The 25,343-nt window shown below is 40.2% G+C and overlaps 1 protein-coding gene across 4 annotated transcripts in view; it reads right to left on the reverse strand.

Annotated features, from left to right (window-relative positions):
* The window catches only part of MDGA2 (MAM domain containing glycosylphosphatidylinositol anchor 2), a 392,414-nt gene that overhangs the window by 173,578 nt on the left and 193,493 nt on the right, over positions 1–25,343 (reverse strand). For all 4 annotated transcript variants that reach the window (XM_075843991.1, XM_075843990.1, XM_075843989.1 and 1 more), the window contains exon 3: positions 4,368–4,542. In XM_075843991.1, coding sequence (XP_075700106.1) covers positions 4,368–4,542 — 175 coding nt within the window. The remainder of the gene's footprint in view (positions 1–4,367; positions 4,543–25,343) is intronic.

Genomic DNA, 25,343 nt, shown 5'->3' on the forward strand with positions numbered 1-25,343 from the left:
ATTTATTGAACGGAGACTTGTTGAGCATCGGCACATACAATGCCTAATCCGTGTAATAAAGAAAGACTCCTTTGATGTGCTCCTCATATTCATTCACTAGGATTCCTTTCAGTGGTATTGAATGGTTTTCGGCAGATGCCCACCTTTATCCCCTTCACTTCAATAAGAAGTCTACATGTAGCACAACTTGTTTAGAAAACAAATTTCATCTCGACATCTCAGTCTTCACAATAATTTTTTATTTTATCTTATTAGATAAACCTCCTGAGAAACTCTCACAATTGCAGTTTATATCTTTAAACCCTTAAACACCATGTTGAATTTTTTCAACCTAACTGGGTTTAAATTTTCTTGTTGCTTTATAATATATATTTATAGCAATTGGAGCACTCTTTTTCTGATACCGAGCTCCAAATCCCCTGCAACGGTAAATAAAATAATTATGGCTTCCTCCAGTTACCACTAGGGGGAGCATACTGCATACGGACTTATACATCTTATACACTGATTCAGCAATATAACAGTATGCTCTAAAGCTCCCTCTAGAGGTGGCTTCAGGCAGCCAGAATTTTGGCATGCAGCTCTATGGCTGTATGGGGAGAAGCAGGGGGTTTTGAGCTTGAAAAACAGAGCTCTGACCACTAAAAAGACAGATTATAAAACTAATCATCATAGAACTTTGAAACTAAAAATTACATGGTTTTAATTGTGGTGATTCACTTTAAGTCTTTACTGTAGAATCACTGTTATGTTTAGCCGCCTTTTCACACAAGGTTTTTCCGTCACTGCTTCCTCAAACAAAAATCTCCTATTTATACATACATTATAAACAATCTGACAGCACTTGGCGGCTCGCAGATCTCTTTGGCTGGTTGTATGCTCACAGTACAATTGACAAATAATCACTTGACTGTTTACCATTGACGATATTCTGGCACAACAGCGTTCATTCCAAGGACACAAATGTTTTTTTTGTTTATTTTATTTTAATATTACCCCTCCTCCCGCTCATGACAGCACATTAGCTCTACATTTCAAGAAAAGAACGATCTATTGTCAAGGAATAAAACCATATTTCATTGTATAGCATGTATCCATCATAAACAAGCAGAATCATATAGAAAAAAAACATGTACAGTGAAGGAACATAGGAATGCTATAATATTATTACAGTTCATCCTTAAAGGGGTTGTCCACTACTGGACAAGGTCCACTGGATAGGTCATCAGTACATAATTTGCGGGGTCCGACACCCGGACCCCCCGCACTGTTAAGCCGCTCTGGCTGCCTCCGAGCACCGGACGTACATGCCGGAAGCAGTAGGCTCCGGCCACTGAATAGCGGCCAAGCTGCCGTACCGGAGTTCTGCTCCTATTCAAGAGAAAAGGAGCAGAGCTACAGTTCGGCAGCACAGCCGCTATGCTATGTACGGAGCAAACTGCTTCCGAGTCCGTACATCGCATAACGGGCCATAACATCCGGTGCCCGGAGGCAGCCAGAGCAGCTTGAGGTTATGTTCATACGCAGTGTTTTCAGGTATTTTTCAGGGCGTAAACGCCTTGAAAAATGGCTGAAAGAATGGAAGCTGAACGCCTCCAAACATCTGCCTATTGATTGCAATGGGAAAAACGGCATTTCGTTCAGACGGGGCATTTTTTTTACGCGGCCGTTTGAAAAAACGGCACGTTAAAAAACACTCTGTAAAAAGAAGTGCATGTCATTTCTTGAGCCGTTTTTGGAGCCATTTTTCATTGTGTTAACAGAAAAACAGCTCCAAAAATGGCTCCAAAAACACATCAATTTAAAATGGCTGAAACTCAGAGGCTGTTTCCCCTTGAAAACAGCTCCGTATTTTACAGCTGTTTTTACTTTAGCATGTGAACTTACCCTAACGGTGCGGGGTCCGGGTGATATACTGATGACTTTACCGGTGGATAGGTCATCAGTTGTGCAGTAGTGTACAACCCCTTTAAAGGGATTGATCACTTGAGACAATCCATTTTGTCAGATGAGTCCACTGATTACAGGGTCACCTGCTATTGGATTCACCAGCGATCAGATGTAAACTGTGGGACAACCTGGCAGCAGTTGTTTAATTTCCCTACAGCACCACCACAGGGGAGATGAAGCATTACACTTTTTTCATTAAAATCAATGGACTGTAAATGTAATGCAAGGACGTGATGGGTCCTCCAGAGGGTGAGACACTCTTTGTAGCCTCTCTCTACTATGGTTAATAGGTGAGGTTCCTGTAAAGGGAACTTTATTAACTTTGGATTTCCTAATAGCCTAGATGTAGATGGGGTTTATAAACTAGCCAACTTTTTTAAAACCCTACATAGCAGACAGAATATTTTGGTGAGCAGGTTCTTTATCTAGAGATTGTATTAGGTGCCAAGCTACGACTTTGCACCTGCAGTTGTTTGTTAAAAACATTGAAAGCCCTATTCCACCCATTGGGTGGCATCACGTAATAATGTCAATCCTGAAGATTTTTTGACAATACTGAGCTGTAACCCATACTAGATAATATATTATTAGTATGAGCTAACAACGTCTGGAAATTGTATTGAAATATGTGTGCTTGTTTACAATGCTCTATATCCTATGCATTCATACTTTTAAAGACAATTTTGAGTGCCCCTAGTCAAAAATAAGTCTTAATTGTGCTCTTGCCTACCTCTACTCTACTCCAATTCAGGAAGTAGCTGTCTGGCAGTTACTTCCTGTTAGCAGTACTAACTCTTAGGCCCGGTTCACATGGCGGATTTTGCATGGTGGGTCCCGCCACAAAATCAGTTGCAGAATTATTCTTTCTCCCATTGACATCAATTGAAGGTTCAGGCGGAAACCTCCAGAAGATGGAACAGGACACTTCTTTTTCCCGCTAGCTAAAAAAGCTAGCGGGAAAAAAAAGCCTTCGACTTCCATTAAAATGAATGGGAGGTGAAATTTTGTGGTGGAATCCGTGGCCGATTTCGCTGCAAATTTCCTTTGTGTGAACATAATTTCCATGTCACACGGTCACCCAGAGACTCTGTTTGGCAGTACATCACAGTGAGACATTATTTAATCAGGGATGTGTCAGACAGACCAGAGCCTTTACTTCATAGTTTATAAGGTAACTTTTTTTTTATTTTTTAGTCGAAAAACAAGGAATACTGGGAAGTATGGTATAATTCTATGGGAGAAAGTACATCAACGTTCTATTAATATGGCAACCAGTGGTCTAGAAATCCCAATAATCTGTCAGGAGTCCAAAAATTGTCCAAAAATTTCCCCAAAATGGATTATAATATGAAAATAGCCTGATAATCCTCTACATCAGGCAATGCGGTGGTGAGTTGTAAAATGAATCTCATGGATCTCAAGGCAAAATGAAATAATTTTCCACGTAATTAAATAATAATCAATTAGAAGTCTGACATGTCAGCGTCGGCACTTGGGAATGCATCATCACGTTGACGCCAGCACTTACATGTGGAAATGAATGCTGCTAGTCTGACTAGTGTTAATTACATTGAAAATTATGCAGCATCGGGACTTAAGGCCCATAAAATCAACCTGCAGAATTTGCCCGACTATCCAACCCAGCAGCGGCATTTCTGATATTCCAGCACCTTGGCAGTCGACAGATTAGCGTAATTTTAGAGTACCGACTTTTTCCTAATTTTTTAGGTTGAATAGAAATAAGTCTAGGCAAGTTTTACCTAAAAATGCATGAAAATAGAGGTAAGGCTCTGTTCACACCTCCGATATTTCTTTTCCGTTAGGCTACAGTTGCTTTTTGACGGTCAGAATAGTGAAGAACACTGAAATATTGCTTCCAGAAAAAAAGGTAAACCTGAAGGAAACATGACCGATCCATTATAAGTCAATGGAGAAAAAAATTCATCCGTCATCACTGAACATGTTGGATCATAATGGATTCAACATATCCATCATGGCTCCTGTTAAAACATAAACCAATACGCTAAGTGTGAACAAAGCCCAAGACATCGGATTTTTTTGTATATCCCGAATACATTTCTTAAGGCTGATGTCAGAAATTTCCGGTGCCTGCTCTTCATCTATATCTGTTTATTTTTAATGTATGACATATGTTATAGACTTTGTCATTTAGGTTCATCCCGTGTCATGACCCTCTTATATTTATGTTGTAGACAATAGCTCTAGCCAACATTCAGTCATATCCAGTCTACAATAGCGATGGTTAAGAAGACAATAATCAGGATCCGAATGCTCTCCAAAACCAGATGTGATATACAACAACCATGTGGACTATACATCAACTATATGGACTATACATCATTATATACTATACAATAAGAAAGGGTTAGAAGAGGATAATGGTTTCTTGTACTCACAGTATACATCCACTCGAATAGACTTTATTGCAGGCGAGCCCAGCCCATTTTCTGCCTTGCAATAATATCTTCCTCCTTGATGTCTCTGGATATTTGTAATCCTCAAGGTCTCGTTGAATACACTGGAGTCTTGAAATCTATCGGATGCACTTCCTGCTGTTTTGGTCCACCTGATCTGAGCAAGCATCAGAAAACACTGTTAGTGTGGCACTAGGTATCAACACCACTTAGTCAATATAGACTTCATGTCCTGGTAGTGGTTATTTGAAAACAGGATTGGACTGGCCCACCTGAGTAGCAGAGGACCCTACGGTGGGCTAGGTTTCTGAAAGAAGAATGGGCACCAATGGTCCTTTTGAAAATTATTTTGTAAATGTACCGTAATTGTTGGACAATATTTTAATAATTTATTGACAAAGAACCTATTAGAATCTATTAGTACTAGGACTTCTGTGGGCAATTACAGGTGGGCATGTCCTGTAAAAATTGATGGTGGGCCTTCAGAATAATTTCCTCTGGTGGGCCCAAAGAAACCCAGTCCGACATAGCTTGAAACATTATTATAGAAGATAGTTGTATCAATATATTAAGTGTAGATTACAATAATACCAATACATAATGTGTTATTACCTTACATTACCTTCAATGCGCATGCACACCCTGGTGCTTGAGTCTCGAGAGTAGAGTAAGCTTGACTACAATATAGAAATCCAATATAGTAGCATTTACTTTTTATATAAATTAATCAAAACACTTGAAGAATTGTTGAATAAGAAAAATAACTCCAACCAAAATGTATCTTTGTTGAAGCAGAATGGGTCTTGACATTTGGTTATTCTTCTTGGTCTCATTGTCCATCTGATGTTCTTCACAAATGCCGCATGGGCTAACCCCTAGACAACTAAAATTTATAGGATCCCATAACAAAGTCAGGTGACAGTAAACTGAACTGTAGTAATACATACAGCACGATAATCAACTTTACTTCAGCAGCAAAGAAAGGATGTACAATATGGATATGGATAATACTATGAACTACGCATAATAGTCCTGTCTTTGAAATAGTCCTCTTTTTGGAAGATGATTTTAAAAACTCTTACCTAAGCTATGGATGTAGAAATATTAATTTGTGAAATAAAACCTGAAAGGAACATTCCAGAACTGATATTGTTTTATGCCTAGAGCAGGATCTAAGGGGGTGGTGCATGACACACGGATTCTCTCTTTAACGTTTTCTGTCATTAACCTCCCCCTCAAGCCCTGCCCAAGGAATAGCACAGTGTATAAATTCTGCCTGGAGGCTTTAAAAGGGTTGTCTTCTTTGGACAATCCCTACTTGACAGAAAGGTCTCTTGACAATAAACTAATCACAAGGGGTGCCCCTGCTGGGACTCCCTGAGATCAAATGTAGTCTGAAGGAGAATCCGTCAATAAGTGTTCAATTTCCCTGCAGCGCCACCATAGGGGAAATTAAGCATTACACAGTTCTCACTCATGTCAGTGGGTTGTTTGTGTATTAGAGGACAGGTCAGGTCCTCCAGAGCAAAAGATGCTCTTGGTAACCGCTCCCTACTCTGGCTATGAGGATCCGAAACAGGGGACCCCTCTCTATTAACTTTGAATTCTGTAACAGAATATATGACAATGGGGTTTCTAAACTAGACAACCCCTTTAAGGCGGTATTTCAGAATGTAATATATATCTCTCATTGATCCTTCTTATTCCTTTGGCTGTTGTTATTTGATAGGTCATTTAAGCAGGTACTAAAAGGACCTAATTGGACCATATTGCTCAAGTCGAAATTTCTTTCCAAGAACCCTCAATGGTTTCTCAACCCCCACCTATTCTTCACATGCCAGAATGGTTGAAGTGGAAAAAATAGGACCACCGGCGCTGCTATATGGAAGTGAGCAATATGGAGACTTAGGCAAGCATCTAGATAAAGGACTTTATTGTCAAACAGGCTACGCGTTTCAACACCGAACTGGTGTCTTCATCAGGCCAATCCTTATGAAGACACCGGTTCGGTGTTGAAACGCGTAGCCTTTTTGACAATAAAGTCCTTTATCTAGATGCTTGCCTAAGTCTCCATATTGCTCACTTTCATATAGCAGCGCCGGTGGTCCTATTTTTTCCACTTCAACCATTCCCTCAACTGACAACAAACTTCGTTTGGCTGTGTTTTGGACCTGGCTGCAGCTTTCCATGCCTTTATGACACCTATCGGTGTCCACTATTCAAGGTGAGCGTAATCGTCCTTTGCTCCTTTGTTCTACCTGGCTTTTACTTTGCACTATGTGGCGCCGTGTTCTTTTTTCCATTTCATTTTAGTTCACATGCCAGAAGATACTCTGTGTAGACATCCCATTATGGGTAGGTTTCCATGCTCAATGATAATAAAAATTGGCTCACTTGTACTCTAATAATAAAACCCTTCCATACTTTTAATTTAAATGACTTTCTAAAGATTAAATGTCATTCACCAGTGAACTTTGCAGTGCCTAGGGCCTAACAATGTTGATCTAGCATGATCAAGCCTTGGTTCAGTGGTGCTCGCTGTTCTACAAGAGAAGTAAAGCAAAGTACACAATAAAGTATTAAGCGTGAATATTCCAATCACATCGGCATAAAAAAAACTCTTTATATATAATACATTTGCTTCTACAACAAGTAATGAACAATAAGAAGAAAGGAAATAGAACAATTTACAGAATACTCATAATGATCCATGAATAAGGTCCGACTTCTGGGAAGACTATCGTAAGGAGAGTGGCTTTATATTATTGCTCATTTATCAAATGCTAGTATTTCAGATGCTACCTAATCCTGGGTTATTTTATGAAGTTTCCGTGTGATGAATCTATACCATCCAATAACATAATATCAAGTGATTTACCGTGTATCCGAACATAGCACTGTGTGATTAATATACCCACTCGTACTATACAAGCTTTCTGCCTTTTCCCTATTGTACCCACCGAGATGACAAATAATAGCATCCAGCATAGCCCAGAAAATTGTGGATTTACATCTCAGACTCAATGGAATAGTTTCATTTCTGTGAATGAAAATTACAAATTCCATAGCAAAGAAATTGCCTTCCCATATGAATAAGAAGAAAAACAAGATTGATTATTTTCTTGAAGAACAATCAATTTGAAAGGCTACTTAAGCCAGAGAGCACAAAACACACATACAAGTATAGTCAAAGGTGGACTGAAAGTTAGATGTCACCTATTATTACAGGTATAGGTCCCTGATAGCTATAGGGGTGCAAAAGTTGCAGCCGTACCCAGGCCCCTGGAGCCTGAGGGCGCCCAAAAGCCCCTCAGCCACATAAGAAGATACCAGTATTATAAATTATGTATGGTAGGTGGGGGCCCTGTTATAGATTTTGCATTGGGGACTAGGAGCATCAAGTTACGTCTCTGGTCCTTGTTGTCAATGAACTAGAAATGTTTGGTAATGCTGTCCATCATAGGTACTAATTTAAAGGGGCCTCTCCCACAAGGATAACCCCTGTTCATATGTTATACTGTCTACTAGGTTGCATGTATGGAACTATGACCTATTGGAGAAGCGTTGTCTTGGGTTGACATTGGCTAAAGTGTTTAATACAAACCTTCAGGGGCATCCATGGACTAGTAACATGACCCCACAGTATTTATCTAAATAGTTAAAGGGGTTTTCCAGGACGTGGATAGGCCAACAGTGTTTGATTGGTGTTGGTTCAAACCCTGAGACTCCTGCCGATCATCAGAAGGAACCGACCGCGGTGCTCCAGCAAGCGTTGTGCCCCTTTCATTGTTTACATAGGCACAGCGTGTCGGTAAAGCACCATATCCGCTTCATTCTGATTGTAGAAAGGTGGATCCCAACCAATCCAACACTGATGGCCCATGCTTAGAGTCTTGGAAATCCACTTTAAATCTTGAAGGAAATCTTCATGTTTCCATTGCCAGGAAGGTAAAGAAAGGTGGCCATACACATTAGATTAATGTTTGCCGAAACTGACGATTTTGGCAGGATCGGCGGACCATCTAATGTGTATGGGGGCCTCCCAAGAGTAGGAGTGGCCAGCTGGATTTTAACATGCCCAACCATTTTGTTCTCAGGGTAGAAAAACCTCCAGTTCAGAGGCTGAGCCGAGCAGATATTTGTATGGAAAGGGATCGGGAGGACTAGCTGTTGGCTGAATGAGCGCCTTAATATGTATGGCCAGCCCAAGAGTATTTAGAGTGTCCTTCCTGTCTATATTGAGTTGAATGAAATAAGCCAGGCCTCAGTTCTGGACACCCTTAGGACATTGGTGAAATTTAGAAGATCCATACATAAGGACAAGAACATTTTCATCATCTCACCTGTGATTGGTTTGGGGCTTGAATATGAATGTTTCTTGGGTCATACTGAAGAATAAGCTTTTCAAGCTGAACATTTAGCAAATGTGATATTGGTTACTGTCAATTATGTGTATGGCACTTAAATTAGTAATTATTATTTCACGGCTCTCCTGCCTGCCATCCTGCTGGCTTGCTTGCTTAATTGTGTTCTGCATAGCTTCACTTGCCTGGCCAGCTTGTCACTCTGCACCGCAATTGATTTTTGCAAGTAGGATTTGCTGCCAATTTTTATGATCATTTAACTGTCGTTCTCTTTTGGTCTTTTTCATTCCGACGAGTTGAATAGTTTCACGTTTATAAAATCTAGTAGCCACTTATCAGAATTTGGAACAGAATCATATTTACAGAATCTGTAATAATTGTTTTTTAGTCACAAGAGCTAAAGTTCAGGAAATAAAACCAAAAACCTAAAATCCTAAGGTGGACCTGTCATTGGTCTTCTTTAAGGAGACATTCTCACATGTAAGTTCAGTCTGTGAAGAAGCCCACATTACAATTGCTTGGGTCCATTGAACAGTGACGTATATTGAGGATGGGGACCTCATAGCAAAGATAAATATTAGGCTCCTTTCAGGTGCTGCTTGACACCACCACACTCTCCTCACCATCTGTAACAGGAGGTCTTTGTGAACCCATCCCATTTTCATGGCTCGATAACGTTTTTTACCTGCTACCATTGTAGCAATTGTGGATACCACATTAAAATGGGGATAATACCAACCTGGAATAAAACCACTCTCTTGAAGGGCTCATAACAGCCACATGGGCTACCTATATAAGACATAGGCTTTTGTCAATTAAGGTTTCATGGCCTCCTTGTCCGGTTCAGATAATGGCTTGAAACCTAAAATTTATCACTACTTCAGGTGTCTTTTTTTGGTACCCAGAGGTAGTCAGGTACTATTCCACATGCACATACATCATGGGGGATTGAAGCCTTCTTAGCTTGGTGAAAGAGGGAAGGAACCAGCCTAGCTATTGTTGATATAGCTCTACCGGCTTCTGCCTGACTTTGATTACCTGAACTTGACATGGGGGCATAAATAACTCAACTGAAGTCAAAGCATGTCCCCGTGGCCATTAATGTACACATAATGACCCTTTGGACAATTCTCCTACACCTTGTTTGCTAAAGTTCTCACTACCCAATAGCAAAAACCATGGAGCTGGGCATGGCCTTGTTATGGGCCCCGTAGAAGCTGCATGGTCTGCGTCTATGGTAGGTCTGCCATTTATACGAGGAAAAAATTTACTGACAAAAAAATCACTGTACATCTTAAATTTCTTGTTATTTTGCTACACAGTTACAAAATGTATGATAAATGTTACAATATGAATAATATATAATAGGAGAGCATTAAAAGAGAATTACTCTTATCAGAAAAAAAAATTCTCCTTGATTTTAATGCTCCAAATACAACAATGGGGTTATTTTCACATCAAGAAGACTCTGAATATATATGAATCCGACAGGTAGCAAAATAATTAGATCCTACTACAAATTGTAGCAATGATTTCCCTGTGCTATTGCATGAAACAGCTGCAATACAAAATAGCGGAAATAAGGATTAAAGAAAAGCAGAAGAAAATCGACCGGTTGGTTCTAACTAGAAGTTGGTCTTTGATAAGAGACTGTGACTACTGTGCAGTGGAGGTACACTGTCTTGGCTTTGATTCCTATACCCCACAGTGTTTAAAGTCATAAATGCTGATTTCTAACCCGCTGGTGTAAATGAGAGAAATATTCGATCATTCCAGTTGCTGACTGTGCGCTAGCGCTGTTTTTCACATAGATGAAAAAAAACAAACAATGGGGTCTATAATAATTGTCCTGCAACTGGTTATTACATTGAGTGGATGGGATGTTTCCTGATATGAATTGACATCAGTCTACTCAAATGTTCCTCATATCTATCACCCATCCCAATAACGTCACATTGGCACTGTAGATAATGATCTAAGCCAGAAATGGTCAAACTTTATCTTAATAGGACCTATGAAGAGTCATTTGCCCACTTCTACGTTGTAGCCAGCAAGAAAACGGGTGGACTAATATTGAGATCTACTTGTCTCCATTGTCAAGTCAACCTTTAGATCACAAACTACTATTTGGCCACCACTGATATGGGTATTATAACTGGCCTCCAATTATGAAGATGAACCTTCCTCTGGCAAACTAACTTCTAAAATGATCAGCTCTACCTCCTTCTTTTATGCCCAGATGTAGGAAAAAATACTTGTTCCCCAAAATACACAACTGGAAAACCCCAATTGTCAGCTATACTGTGTTCACTGTGTCTTATGTGGTGCCCACGACCAATGGGAAGGCCTATAGTCTCCTTGTTACTAAGATAGGAGGCTTCTTTTGATGTGCCCACCAGCCAACTGATATGCCACATATAGGGTATGTTTTTCTTGCCTCAGGTGAGTGCTCACTACTTTTTAGTCTTGCACTCTTTGCTCATTTAGTGGTATTCTTGATTTTAGGTCCCAATCTTCTACTTAAGCACCTCCAAGGCTATGATCATATACAGTTACAAGAAAAAGTAAGCAAACCTTTTGGAATTACCTGGATTGATTTCTAAAAAAATGTGGTCTGATTGTTTTCTAAGTCACAATTATAGACTAAAAAAAAAATCGAACTAAGCTAATAACATACAACCAGATGTACTGTTCATGTCTTTTATTGAGCACATTGAGTAAACATCCACAGTACTGGGAGAAAAAGTAAGTGGTCATCCGTGTTAATGACTTCTCCAAGAGCTTATTGACAAAAGGTGTTTCAATTGAGGAGATGAGACTGGACGAGTCACAGGTGCTTTGCCCTTTATATAAAGGCACACAAAGCCTAGTTACTGACAAATCTGTACTTCTCAGGAAAGATTGGTTAGTGTGAGCCATGCCTCGAGGCAAACAACTTTAAAGTGTAGCTAAACGTTTGACAAACTTCTGACATGTTATAGTGACATGTCAGAAGTTTGGATTGGTGGGAGTCCGAGCACTGAGACCCCCACCAATCTCTAGAACGAAGTAGCTGAAGTGCACGTGTGAGCGCTCAGCTGCTTCGTGTCTGTTCTGCTATTTCCGGAACTAAATGTATCTGTGTATGGACTCAATAGAAAGTCTATGAGCCCGTATACCGATACATCGGCTTTCCGGAAAAAGCAGAACAGACACGAAGCAGCTGAGCGCTCACACGAGCACTTCAGCTGCTTCGTTCTAGAGATTGGTGGGGGTCTCAGTGCTCGGACCCCCACCAATACAAATTTCTGACATGTCTCTATGACATGTTAGTAGTTTGTCAAACGTTCAGCTACACTTTGAGAAGAGACGTGTTATAAAGACGCATGGAAAGTCTACAAAAACATGGGTAAAGACCTGGGTCTATATCAATCCTTGGTTAGGCAAAAGGGGGCTCCTGTTAAGATCACTCCAAGAGTTGAAAAAGAAGAAGATTTGTGCTTTGGAATTGCCAGGTCAGAGTCCTGACCTATCGAGATGCCGTGGCATGACTTGAAGAAGGCTGTGCATGCAAAAAATCCCAAAAATAGTGATGAACTGAAGCACATTTGCAAAAGAGAAATAGTCCTAAATTCCTCCTCAGCCTTGTGCAGATGTTATTTGCAGTTACAGGAAACATGTGGTGGAGGTGATTGCTTCTAAATTCTCCCACCGCTGTGGATGTTTACTCAATGTGCTCCGTAAAAGCCATGAACAGCACAACTGTTGGTGTGTTATTAGTTTAGTTAGATCGTGTTTGTCTATATTTGTGACTTAGATAACAACCAGATCCCATTTTATTAGCAATCAATGCAGAAATACAAGTAATTCCAAAGGATGCACTTACCGTATCATGCAACTGTATATAGTGCTCCCTATAGACATAGTACATACCCCCTGGGGTACTCATAGCACTGGTTAAGATCCAAGGTTGGATACTATGCCTTGCATCATTCCCCTATTTCTTGGACTGTGCTGTTTCCTTTGGTTTTTCCCATCACTTCAGCCATAACTGATCACCATACAAAGCCTTTAGTACAACATTGACCCTACCATGCCCAGTATGCCATCTCTTGTCATCTGTTCCATTGTGCTTGTGCCATGACATTTAATATGCACAGACATGTCATCAAGTTCCAATGAAACGCCATTTCAATATAAAGTTTAATAACATAGTTGGAAAAAAAAAGTATGTACTACAACCAGAGCAGCAAAATAGATTGAGACTTAACTGTCTAATATATTTAGGCTTATAAATGCCGATATCTAATGTGGGTCATGAGTTACAGCCCATCTGTTCAAAGTGACACCACCCTAAACGTCAGTTCACACGTTGCGTAAATACTGAGTTTTTTTTGCAATGGAATTCGTTGCGGAAAATCCACAGCAAATACAGTAGCAGCAAAGTGGATGAGATGGAACAAATCTCATCCACACGCTGCGTAAATACTGAGCGGAAAAACTGCTCAGAAATTGACCTACGGTGCGGAATTTTATTCTGCAGCATGTAAATTGTATTTGCGTAAACGCTGCTTATTTGTTGCGGGATTTCCCCATTGAATTCCATGGGAGGTAAATTCCGCAACAAATAGCAGTTGCTCCCGCTGCAGAAAACGCAATTGGGAAAAAAAACAAAAACCTCATACTTACCAGGAGTCTTTGTTCCTCTCTCCAGCGCAGCCTCCTGGGATAACGTTTCATCCCATGTGACCACCGCTGAAGCCAATCGCAGGAAATGTCATCCCAGTGCTGCAGTTTTCCACAGCGGAAATTGTATGCGAAAAATGGCACCATAGCTTGGTGTGTTTTTTTCGGCCGAAATTCCCTGTGGTGCACAGGGAAGATACGCTGCGTGCTATTACGCAGCGTATCCACCCCATGTGAACACAGCCTAAGGGCTTATTCAGATGAACGTAAAATACGTCCGTGCAACGCGCGTGATTTTCACGCGCCTGGCACGGACCTATGTTAGTCAATGGGGCCATTCAGACAGTCCGTGATTTTCACGCGCGTCGCACGGACCTGTGTTATTCTATGGGGCCGTGCAGACAGTTGCGTGATTTTTATGCAGCGTATGTCCACTGCGTAAAACTCACGACATGTCCTATATTTGTGCGTTTTTCGCGCATCACGCACACATTGAAGTCAATGGGTGCGTGAAAATCACGCGCAGCACATGGAAGCACTTCCGTGTGACGCGCGTGATTCGCGCAACAGCAGTAAAAAGTATGAATGAAAACAGAAAAGCACCACGTGCTTTTCTGTTTACAAACATCCAAACGGAGTGTCATAATGACGCAGCCGCACATCCTATGTGATGACACACGGAGCTGTTAAGTACCTTTTGCGCGTGTAAAACGCTGTGTTTTTTGCGCGCGCAAAACGTACACGCTCGTGTGAATCCGGCCTAATAGTATTTTATTTATATCTAAATAACTCTGTTCTGCACTGATCAATTTCATAATATATCTTGATAGCGGCTGGAGCTAAGTTTCTCTGATACACATGTCCAAATCCGCTACATAGACAGAGATCAATTATTTAGTTCTAAACATACAGAACTGGCGGACATCGCAAAAAAAACAATCAGGCCGTAGGGGTGCAACACTGGCATCTCAAAGGCAATAGTAGCAAGAAACAAGCGACAAACCTGAAAAAGAGTGTGCACTCCCATTCTATTATATAATCAAACAATAGTTTTTATTTCATTACAAGCAACTAATACATCCAAAAGACAATGGAAACCATCTAAACCTGTATTGCATAAGGGTTACATAAATAGTTTAACCCTTTTTGTAGCAACAACCCAACATATGGAGATGACCGGACAAGAATTAATTAAAAACTAAGTAGTTCATCACTGTTAGGCTCTATTCACACGACAGGGTCCGAGTGTCGGCCGATAAAAACGTCCGCTTTGGTTCGTTTTTCTCGCTAATTTTGTATCTGTTTTGCATCCGTTCGGTTTCCATTCCGGGCAGTGTTTCTGTTTTAAACGGCCGACTATTACCTGTTTTGCATCCATTTTTTTCCCTGTCTATTTTAAAAACGGATACATTTCATTTGTCAATTTTAGCTCTGGCTGATATCTCGGCAATTGGAACAGCGTCACAGATGTTGATGCCCTCTGTAGATAGTGCCACAGTGTGCCCTGTGGGTAGTGCCACACAGCCGCCTGTAGGAAGTGTCACACAGCCCTCCTGTAGGTAGTGCCACACAGCCACCTGTAGTTAAGGTGGGGTAGTGACATCTACGGTGGGGGCTATCTACAAGGGGGCTGTGGCATCAACTATAACAAAAAAATCTCCTCATCCTCACATGCACTTCGCACTACAAGGAGAGAACGAGCAAGCGGAAGAAAACACGGCTGCCACTCGGATCACATCCAAGTGACGGCCGTGCTTTACACAGCACAATAGACTTCTGTGGGAGCCGTGTGGCTGGGAGAACGGCCCAAAGTAGGGCATGTTCCATTTTGACAGCCCAGTTTACCGGGCCGTCAAACAATTGGCCGTGTGAATAGCCCCATGTGGGGTCTACTGTTCTTACTTCTGCCGTGTGACGGCCTTTAAACAAAACGGCTGCCACACGGCCGAAAAACTCTGTCGTGTGACTTGGGCCTTAGGCTGCTAGACTATGATAACACCATGTAAATAACAAAGGGATAACCACAAATGTAGTAAAAAAGTTAAAGTGCTGTAACAATATTAGGTTACAAAATATAAACACATAACACATAGAAACAACCACTAAAACAATATAAAGTGCTGTGCATGTAAACCCAAAAAGGAATTAAAGAGGCTCTGTCACCAGATTATAAGTGCCCTATCTCCTATATAATGTGATCGGCGCTGTAATGTAGATAACAGCAGTGGTTTTTATTTAGAAAAATCATCAATTTTGACCAAGTTATAACCTATTTTAGATTTATACTAATTAGTTTCTTAATAGACAACTGGGCGTGTTTTTACTTTTTACCAACTGGGCGTTGTGGAGAGAAGTGTATGATGCTGTCCAATCAGTGACCAATCAGCATCATACACTTCTCTCCATTCGTGATCTTGTGAGATCATGCTGTGCTGTCACATACTCCCACATTAACTTTACTGAAGTGTCTTGAGAGTGAATAGACATCACCTCCAGCCAGGACGCAATGTCTATTCACACTCCCGAACTTCGGTAACGTTTGTGTGTGACTTACTCACACAGCACAGCATGATCTTGATGTGCTGTGTGAGGAAGTCACACACAAACTTTACCGAAGTGTCGGGATTGTGAATAGACATCGCGTCCTGGCTGGAAGCGATGTCTATTCACTCTCAAGACACTTCAGTAAATTTAATGTGTGAGTAAGTTAATGGAGAGAAGTAAATGACGCTGATTGGTCACTGATTGGTCAGCCTCGTACAATTCTCAGTACAGCGCCCACTTGGTCAAAAGGTACAAACACGTCCAGTTGTCTATTAAGAAACTCATTAGCATAAATCGAAAATAGGACATAACTTGCTCAAAATTGATCGTTTTTCTTAATAAAAACCACTGCTGTAATCTACATTACAGCGCCAATGACATTATGTAGGAGATAGGGCACTTATAATCTGGTGACAGAGGCTCTTTAATAATATAAAGTGATAATGTGGTATAAAGCCATGAGTCCAATCCAAATGGGTAAGAAGAAAAAAATAGCTGTGCATAAGCAAAAATATATAATTTACTAGCAAGCAAGGAAGCTACAAAGTAAAGCCCCAACGTGTATCGCCAAACCTCAGTTTGGATTCCTCAGGGGTGCTTAATTTATACATTTCTGGCTACCTAGTGCCACCACTAGAGGGAGCTTAGGAGCTTACTGTATACTGTTTATATATTGAACTAAAATCAGTATGCAGTAAGCTCCTAAGCTCCCTCTAGTGGTGGCAGCAGGTAGTCAGAAATGTATAATGTAACTCTATGTCTTTGCAGGGGATTTGGAACTCTGTATCAGAAAAATACTATAAAGATATATTAAGAAATTTATCAGTGCAGAATGATTGACCTTGCAATGTCATGATGATAAAAAGTGGACATTTACTTTAAGTAAAAAAAAGAATGTTACTCTCACATACCTCCAAATTTGTATGCTGTGAAAAATCTATGAACGGAGATATGTTTTTTTTCCTGCAGATAATGCTGGGTACTAATTTAGGCATGAGTCAAGTTGAGTTTTGTCAGTTGTTCAGTGAACATTGGTAAAATCTTTCAGTGAGCTGAATAATGTCACACTAAATCATTTTCAATTTTCATAACAAGAACTCAGTTAATAATGAAACAGCTGCCTCATTCTGGGCAAACCCCCGAAAACTCAATTTATTTGAAAGCATTAGAAGTTAATAGGGATTATACACTTTAACTCCATTATGCAGGTTATTCATACATTGTTAATTCAGATATTGTGTACATACAGCCAGCTGCAAATACATTCAACTACTGAACAATATATATATATATATATATATATATATATATATATATATATATACACACACATATATATATATATATATATATATATACACATACATATACTGCCTAATTTATATTAGACAGACCATAAGCCTAGGATATGCTGTATGTACAAAAAGCTATTGGCTTTTTTATTTAAAAGGCTATCCCCTTTTTAGAACCAGTCATTGTGATATTTCAGAAGACAGTGGCATATCTATGGAGGTGCAGAGGGTACAACAGTAAATGGACCATAATTCTACGGGGCCCAAAGGACCCTCAGCCACATTAGTTAAAGGGGTTGTCCAGTCAAAAGAAATTGATGGACTATCCGCATGATAGGATATCAATATCTGATCGGTGGGGGTCTGACTCCCAGCACCCCTGCCGATCAGCTGTTTTGAAGGGGCCGCGGCGCCCACACGTGTGCTGCTTCCCCTTCACTTCTTATCTGCTCGTACTGTGACTCGCCGACATACTTGTAGCGGTGGTTCACAGTATTACAACCTTCTCCCATTGAAGTGAACGGAAGAAGGCTGTAATACTGTGAACCATCGCTACAAGTGTGTCGGCGAGTCACAGTACAAGCAGTGACAGTAATGAAGGTAAAGCAGAGCTTGTACAAGCTGATCGGTGGGGGTGGCAAGAGTAGGACCCCCATCGATAAGCCGTTAATGGCCTATACTGAGGATAGGCCATCAATTTCTTATGACTAGACAACCCCTATAAATGCAGTGTTATAAATGTGTGTTGTTGAGGTTCAATTACATCCCATGTTAAAGAGTGTTTGTGGGAATATAAAGTGATAACCAATCCTGTTTTTGGCTTCCTAGCTCTGGAACCCCCACGATCAGCAAAATGAGGTGGGTGTGGCACTTGCTGGATTTATGACTGTGCCTGGTACTCCAATTCACTTGAATGGGGATCAGATCCCACCGATCACACACTGATAGGCCATCGATGCATATTCCTGGAATACCCACTTTATTGCTTAATAAAATGATGCTAGAGGGAGCTATGTCACTAAACAAATAGATAATCACATGCTTGAGCCCTTCAGCGAAACGCCAATGATTTCACAAATCACTGTATCTAATGATATGTTATACACCAGTGGTCTCTAGCGTTTGGCTCTCCAGCTATTATGAAACTACAACTCCCATTATCCCCAGGCAGATTCTTTAAAGAGACTGTCACCACATTATAAGTGCCCACCAACTAGATTATGTGATCGGCACTGTAATGTAGAGAACAACAGTGGTTTTTATTTTGAAAAACGATCAATTTTAAGTTATGAGCAATTTTAGATTTATGCTAATTAGTTTCTTAATAGACAACTGGGCGTTTTTTAGCAAGTGGGCGTTGTAAAGAGAAGTGTATGGCGCTGACCAATCAGTGACCAATCAGCGTTATACATTTCTCTTCATTCATGTTTAGCTGTACTTTCAGCACAGCGTGATCTCGCGAGATCACGCTGTGCTGTCACATACTCCCACAGTAACTTTACCGAAGTGCCATGAGAGTGAATAGACATCACCTCCATGTGTATTCACACTCCCGACACTTCGGTAATGTTTCTGTGGGACTTACTCACAACACAGCGTGATCTCGCGAGATCGCGCTGTGCAGTGAAACAAGCTGGGCTGGAACGATGAGAAGTGTATGACGCTGATTGGTCACTGATTGTTCACTGATTGGTCAGCGTCATACACTTCTCTTCACAACGCCCAGTTGGTAAAATGTAAAAACACGCCCAGTTGTCTATTAAACTAATTAGCATAAATCAAATATTGCTCATAACTTGGTCAAAAATAATAATTATTTTTTCAAAATAAAAACCACTGCTGTTATCTACATTACAGCGCCAATCAAATTATGTAGGAGACCGGGCACTTATAATCTGGTGACAGAGGCTCTTTAAGCAGTAGAAATACATATTCAGCTCTGCTACATCTGTATAGTATAGTATATTAAATGTTTACCCTCTTAAATAATATATTTCACCAGCCAACACTGCAGTTATTATATAATATATGTACAGAATTATTTCCAACTTGTTTGTAATCTGTCTAGTAGTTGTTACGAAGTAGATATTATTGCTGTCAGTTGTAACCTTTGCTGAAATCTTCAGCATGTTTACTGTGTTTGTGGGTATAAAACTAAAAATATGTGCAAGAAATGATTCCAAAAATTGCCTTCTTAAAGTGAATGTTCACCTTTTAACACCTAGTCCTTTTTAAGTGCTGATTAATTCATTTAATACATTTTTATAGTTGTGGAGCTGTAATTTTATAATACAGAGCTCCAAATCCCCTGTATAGACATAGAGATCAATCATAAAACTCTGTCTGTGTTACTATTAGCAGCAGGACGGCTGCTAATCAATCATTTATGTTATCTCTGTGTTTGGGCATTGTTTGGTCTGAATCTGGATTTGGTCATCATTAAGCTTTAGAACCTATCCACAGGGCATACACATGCACCATTCTACATAGTAAATCCCCCAAGTAACACGACTGTACTCCTTATATATAATATAATACCAAAAAGAGAGACCGCAGAGTCTATAAGTCAAATATAAAATATACATTTTTATTTCAGAAATTCAAAAAAATCACATACATAAAGCATTAAAAATGAATCTCCACAGATGAAAAAATTAATTTAGCTTTGCCTGGTTGATTAGGGCGTAGTACCTTTCTTGGGCTATGTGTACTTCAGGTCTGGATTACTCAGGTGCTGGTTATACTGTTTCTGGCATGTGCTAAAATCTTTTCAAATTTGGTGACTTTGTTCTTGTCTATGTGTTTGTTTGTATTGTGAGAGCTGTTGGTCTTCTAAGAGATCTAGCTTTTGTATAGTGATTTATGTATATCTGGGGATCAGTAGTTCCTCTGGTTTGTTTGCCTTTCCTCTGCTGTGGGATAGTACTCAGATAGGGTAAGTGGGTGCTGCTAATTCTTTTCCACTGCCTATTCATCTGTTAACTGCTTGCATGCTATTCATCTGCCATCCACTCCAATTATGCATAGTCTCCATCTTCTACTACCTTCTGTATTCGGTACCGCTTATCCACTGGTGAGTTACGTGTGCCTTTTGTTTTCTGTAAGTATTTATGCATTCTTCACCCATGTGATAGCGATTGTCTGGTATTGCGGTCCGGGGCACCACCAGCGGTGTATCAGTCTGCCTGCAGTCACCACTAGGGGGAGCTTAGGAGCCAACTGCATAGTGTCTTATTATTGCATTCAATGTATAGATACCTCAGGCAGCAGGGTCTGGATGCAAATGCTACCTGTACACCCCCTATAGCTACACTCCTGCTCCAGACTCAAGAGTAATACTGTTGGTTGTCATCTAAACCTTAGTCCATGGCATGGTCTGCAATCTTAACATACCCTATTAGGTTTTTATTTTATTATTATTATTAATTTGTACTTATTTTATTATTTGTACTGGGTCTTTAAATTTTTATTATATTTTTGTCTAAAAAAATCAAATAAAATCTAATCTTTAGAATAGGACAATATGTACAGAAAAAAATATATTTTTCACTTTACTGACTGGGATAACGCCAAAAAGAGAGTAGAATTTATAGCCCTTGGAATAAAAACCCATCTGTGGCTGAGAGGTGTTTAATCAAACTTGGTGGCAAGCAGAGAAAAAAGCTTTTGATCTCAGGCCAGATGTACATTGAGGTTCATATGGCACGTTAACGTTCTACTCATATTTGATTTTCTTTACAGAAGAAAATCCGTACTGTATCTTTTATTAATCTTCTGGCCATAAGCAGTACATACCGTTGTAGCGGAGTTCTTTATGTTTACTCCCCCTGTGTTTGAATCAGAAATAAGTCAGTAGTTCATGTGAATATATTAAACTTTGTCATATATCTTATTAGTAAAAGTTTCCCCTTCCTCACCAATAGTAACCTTGATTTCCTCTATCCCTAACTGCAATCTCTCTGTAAGGGTATGTTCACACGGCGGGGGTCCGTAACGGCTGAAATTACGGCGATGTTTCAGCCTGAAAACATCCCCGTAATTTCAGCCGTACCGGCATGTGCAGGCGCTTGAACGCCGCGTCAATTACGGCCGTAATTAGCGCTGCTATTCATTGGAGTCAATGAATAGCGGCTCCAATTACGGCCAAAGAAGTGACAGGTCACTTCTTCTACGCGGGCGTCTATTTACGCGCCGTCATTTGACAGCGGCGCGTAAATATACGCCTCGTGTGAACAGACAAACGTCTGCCCATTGCTTTCAATGGGCAGATGTTTGTCAGCGCTATTGAGGCGCTATTTTCAGACGTAATTCGGGGCCAAAACGCCCGAATTACGTCCGTAAATAGGCCGTGTGAACATACCCTAAATGTTCAGAAACCTCCTCAGTCAGCAAAAAGTTACTACTAGACAAAGAGGGGGGAGAGGAGGGGGATGCAGCTGCACTATGTCTCTTTCTCTGTGAATCTGAATGCTGTGAGAGGGGAGAGGGAGCAGCAAGGCAGACATCTAAATTGCTCAGAGCTCACAAAACAGTTGTTACATCATGCCAGGAAGAGTTCTCTGAGTGAATAATCATGGAGAGAGAAAATGTGCATTTAGAGAAACGATCAGAGAAAATGAAATATACTTAAAATATACTTAAAATATGTAGGATTTAACCCACATTTTTGGCAGTTCTACAGCCAATGCACATTTACAGCTGCTTATGGAGGGATTGTCATTTTTTTTTTCTAATTATACGCTTGAATTTAATGATTCACTAGGGTGCGCTGGAAATAGTTAAAGGGCTATCCCATCTAGACAAACCCCTCCTGTATGTCCTGTTGCGACATATAAACACCACAGAAGGCCGTCCCCTGCTCAGTACCTCCCTCTATTAGCCAGAGTAGCTCCACTCTGGATGACTCAGCGCAACTCATTTATTGTGTGCCATGCAATACCACCTTTCTCTTTTGATTGGCGACATTTTCGGCTGCTGAACCCAAAACGATCACCTGGTAACCAGCTTGTCCCCATTTACAGGAAGGGGTTGCCCAAAATGGACAATCCCTTTAAACTATACATCCAGCTCTGCTAGGTCTTCATCTCTTTTAAGGATTCTGCCCATCTGAGCTGCACGCAGTATTTATCTTTACGAATTTGCCATCTATGGATATTAATAGATTTCTATAAGAACATCCCTTTAAGGCCCCATTGCACACGACCGTAAAAAAATCTCCGTAAATGCGGACCGTAATACAGTCCTCAATTACGGACCCATTCAGTTCTATTGGCTGCGGACTCCTTTCCATATTGCTACGGATAGGTGTCCGTGCCGTAGAACTGTACCGCAAAATTTAAAACATGTCCTATTTTTTGCATTTTACGGGCCATGCTCCCATACTTTGTATGGGAGCACGGGCCAAAAATGCGGGCTGGGGCCTAAGGGCAACTTCATCCATTGCAAACGGTGGCTAACATGCATGTCCTGCAGGGGAGCAGCAAGAAAAATGGGTATACACATTGTGGTTCTACCATGGCAAACATCATCAAACCCTATCCAGTATAAGATAGGGCTATCCTAAATGGACAATTCCTTTAAATCCATTTGCAGCACACTATAAAATGAGGCAGATACATGCTACTTTTTAACCATGATTTTGATATTACTAGTGTCCCGATCTGTATTATTGCCCATTTCACTCACCACATCCTATCGGCCCTGCAGAATTTACCTTTTAGATTCAGCTGTAAGAACGTTGATTCCTTCATCGATCTCCTGTCTTCATAGTTTAAAGGTCACTTTCATATCTGATTGTCCTGGACCTTTCTCTTAAATGCGGCCATGTCCATCATAGATTTGTTTCAGAATCGGTACATGCCACGTGATCCAGCTCTTCTGGGTCATGCCATTCAGACCCAGGAGACAGGAGAAGTGGAATTCGTAGATATCTCTAAACTATTTTCACTTGATATCTGCAAAGCATTCTACTCATTTTTTACTCTATTCATGGTCTTTATTGGTAAAAAACATAACTACAAAATGTACAATGGAACAAAACAAATTATTATTCTATGGGTTTTAATTGTTTTTAGGAGTCTATTTTACTATTTTTCAAATTTAAAGGGGTGATCTTTTTTTTCAAGAAACAGCGCCACTCTTGTCCACAGGCTGTTACGGGAATTGCAGCTTAGTCCTATTCAAGTGAATGGTGCTGAGTTGCAATACCAGACACAGCCTGTGGACAAAAGTGGGGGTGTTTCTTAAAAAAAAGGAACATAGATGAAGGTTATTTAAATCTTTAAACATATTGTGATATGTCATTGGTAGGGTTCCATGTGCCCTTGGAATATTGGTTATATAATTTGTTTCCTTAACGTGAGTTTTCCAGCCCTCGACACAAGACTGAGGGAGCCAATCACTGGCAAGATTGGTGACGTCTCAACCTCACTGGCGTCACGGGTGGGGCCAGTGATTGTTTGTCGCAGCAGTATTGTCATTTGTATAGAACTTTAAAGTCTGTGGCAATGCAAATTATTTAAAAAAAAATTGTTGCCCATTTTTATAAATGTCTCATAACTTAAACCAGAAGGGTCACCTCTACTATAGGTCTAGCCCATCATACATTGAGTTAATAAATATGGCACACATTTTCTGCACCATATTTTCTGCTGTCACTTTACCATTGTCTGTCATATTACGACTAATACATGAGCTGTGGCACCACCCACCATCGAGGCACGGCATGCAATTGGTTTTCTTGTTACGGCGTTTACTTTATTCTGTGGGTCAATATGAGTTCAGCGGTACCAAATTGATATGGTTTCTTTTTTATCTTTTGCTACTTTTACAACAAATAAAACATTAAAAAAAAAAAAAAAACTAAATATTGTTTTGCCATTTTCCTAGAGCCATAACTTTTTTATTTTTTTCAACGATGGAGCGGTGTGAGGGCTTATTTTTTGTGGAGTGAGCTGCCATTTTATTTGGGGGCACATATGACTTTTTGATCATTTTTAATTTCATTGTAATTTTTAAAACTTTTTTTTTTTTTTTTTAGGTAAGATGACCAAAGAACAGCATTTTTGACGATTCAATTTTTTTTTACTTTTACGGCATTCACCCTGCGAGTTAAATAATGTTATACTGTAATAGTATGGACTTTTACGGATGTGGTGATACCAGTTTTCTATTACGTAAAGGGAAAAATGGGCAAAGTGTTTTTTTTTTAACTTTTTAATATGTTTTTTATGTGTATTACTAGAAAACTTTTTATCTATTTTTTAAATTAATTTTAGTCCCACTAGAGGACTTGAACATGCACTTGTTTCATTGCTTGTACAATAATTATGTATTGCAGTGTATTTTGCTGATGACAGGGCTTAATAGGAAGACCAAGATGGCAGACCTGTGTACCTTCATTAGGCTGCCATAACAACCATCAGCAACTCGTAATCACGTAGGGGGGGGGGGCTGATGGGGCGACAGAGGGTGCCCCCTCTGTCTAACAGCTTGGATGCCGCGGTCGCTAATGACCACATAATCTAAGAAGTTAAACATCTGGGATTGGAGTTCTCTGATCCCGTCCGTTAGTGCGAGGTGTCTGCCGTAATATACAGTCCATGAGCCCGCTCCATACACTCCCCTACCATCACTGACATACAGTAGATTTACATAAAATTTCGGTAAAGGTTAATACTAGCTGTATAAATCTATATGCAGCTAGCTCCCCCTACTGGTGGCTGCATGCAGTCAGGATTATATCAACAAATATGTTATGAAATTAATCGGTACAGAATTCTGGGCCTAAAAATGGAAAATCAGACATTAACTTTAATAATACTCCGAGTACATTTGTCAGAGCTCTTAGTCGGGGGCCCATATTCAGTTTTGATATGGGGCCCTATAATTTCTGTGTATATGAGCCCCCTTTAATATTCTGGCTTTTTTATAAAGTTCTATAGTAACACATGTCATCTTTTATTTGGGCTTTCAGGGCGAACTCCGAGAATTAAGTAGAACTTGTGGTTCTCTTAAATTCCACTTTGATGGAAAACTGAATAACTTTACATGTCGTTGCCATTGCTTTCTCTACAGTTTGTCAGCTTCCGTCT

The sequence above is a fragment of the Rhinoderma darwinii genome, chromosome 12, assembly GCF_050947455.1.
Source record: "Rhinoderma darwinii isolate aRhiDar2 chromosome 12, aRhiDar2.hap1, whole genome shotgun sequence".
Taxonomy (NCBI): Eukaryota; Metazoa; Chordata; class Amphibia; order Anura; family Rhinodermatidae; genus Rhinoderma; species Rhinoderma darwinii.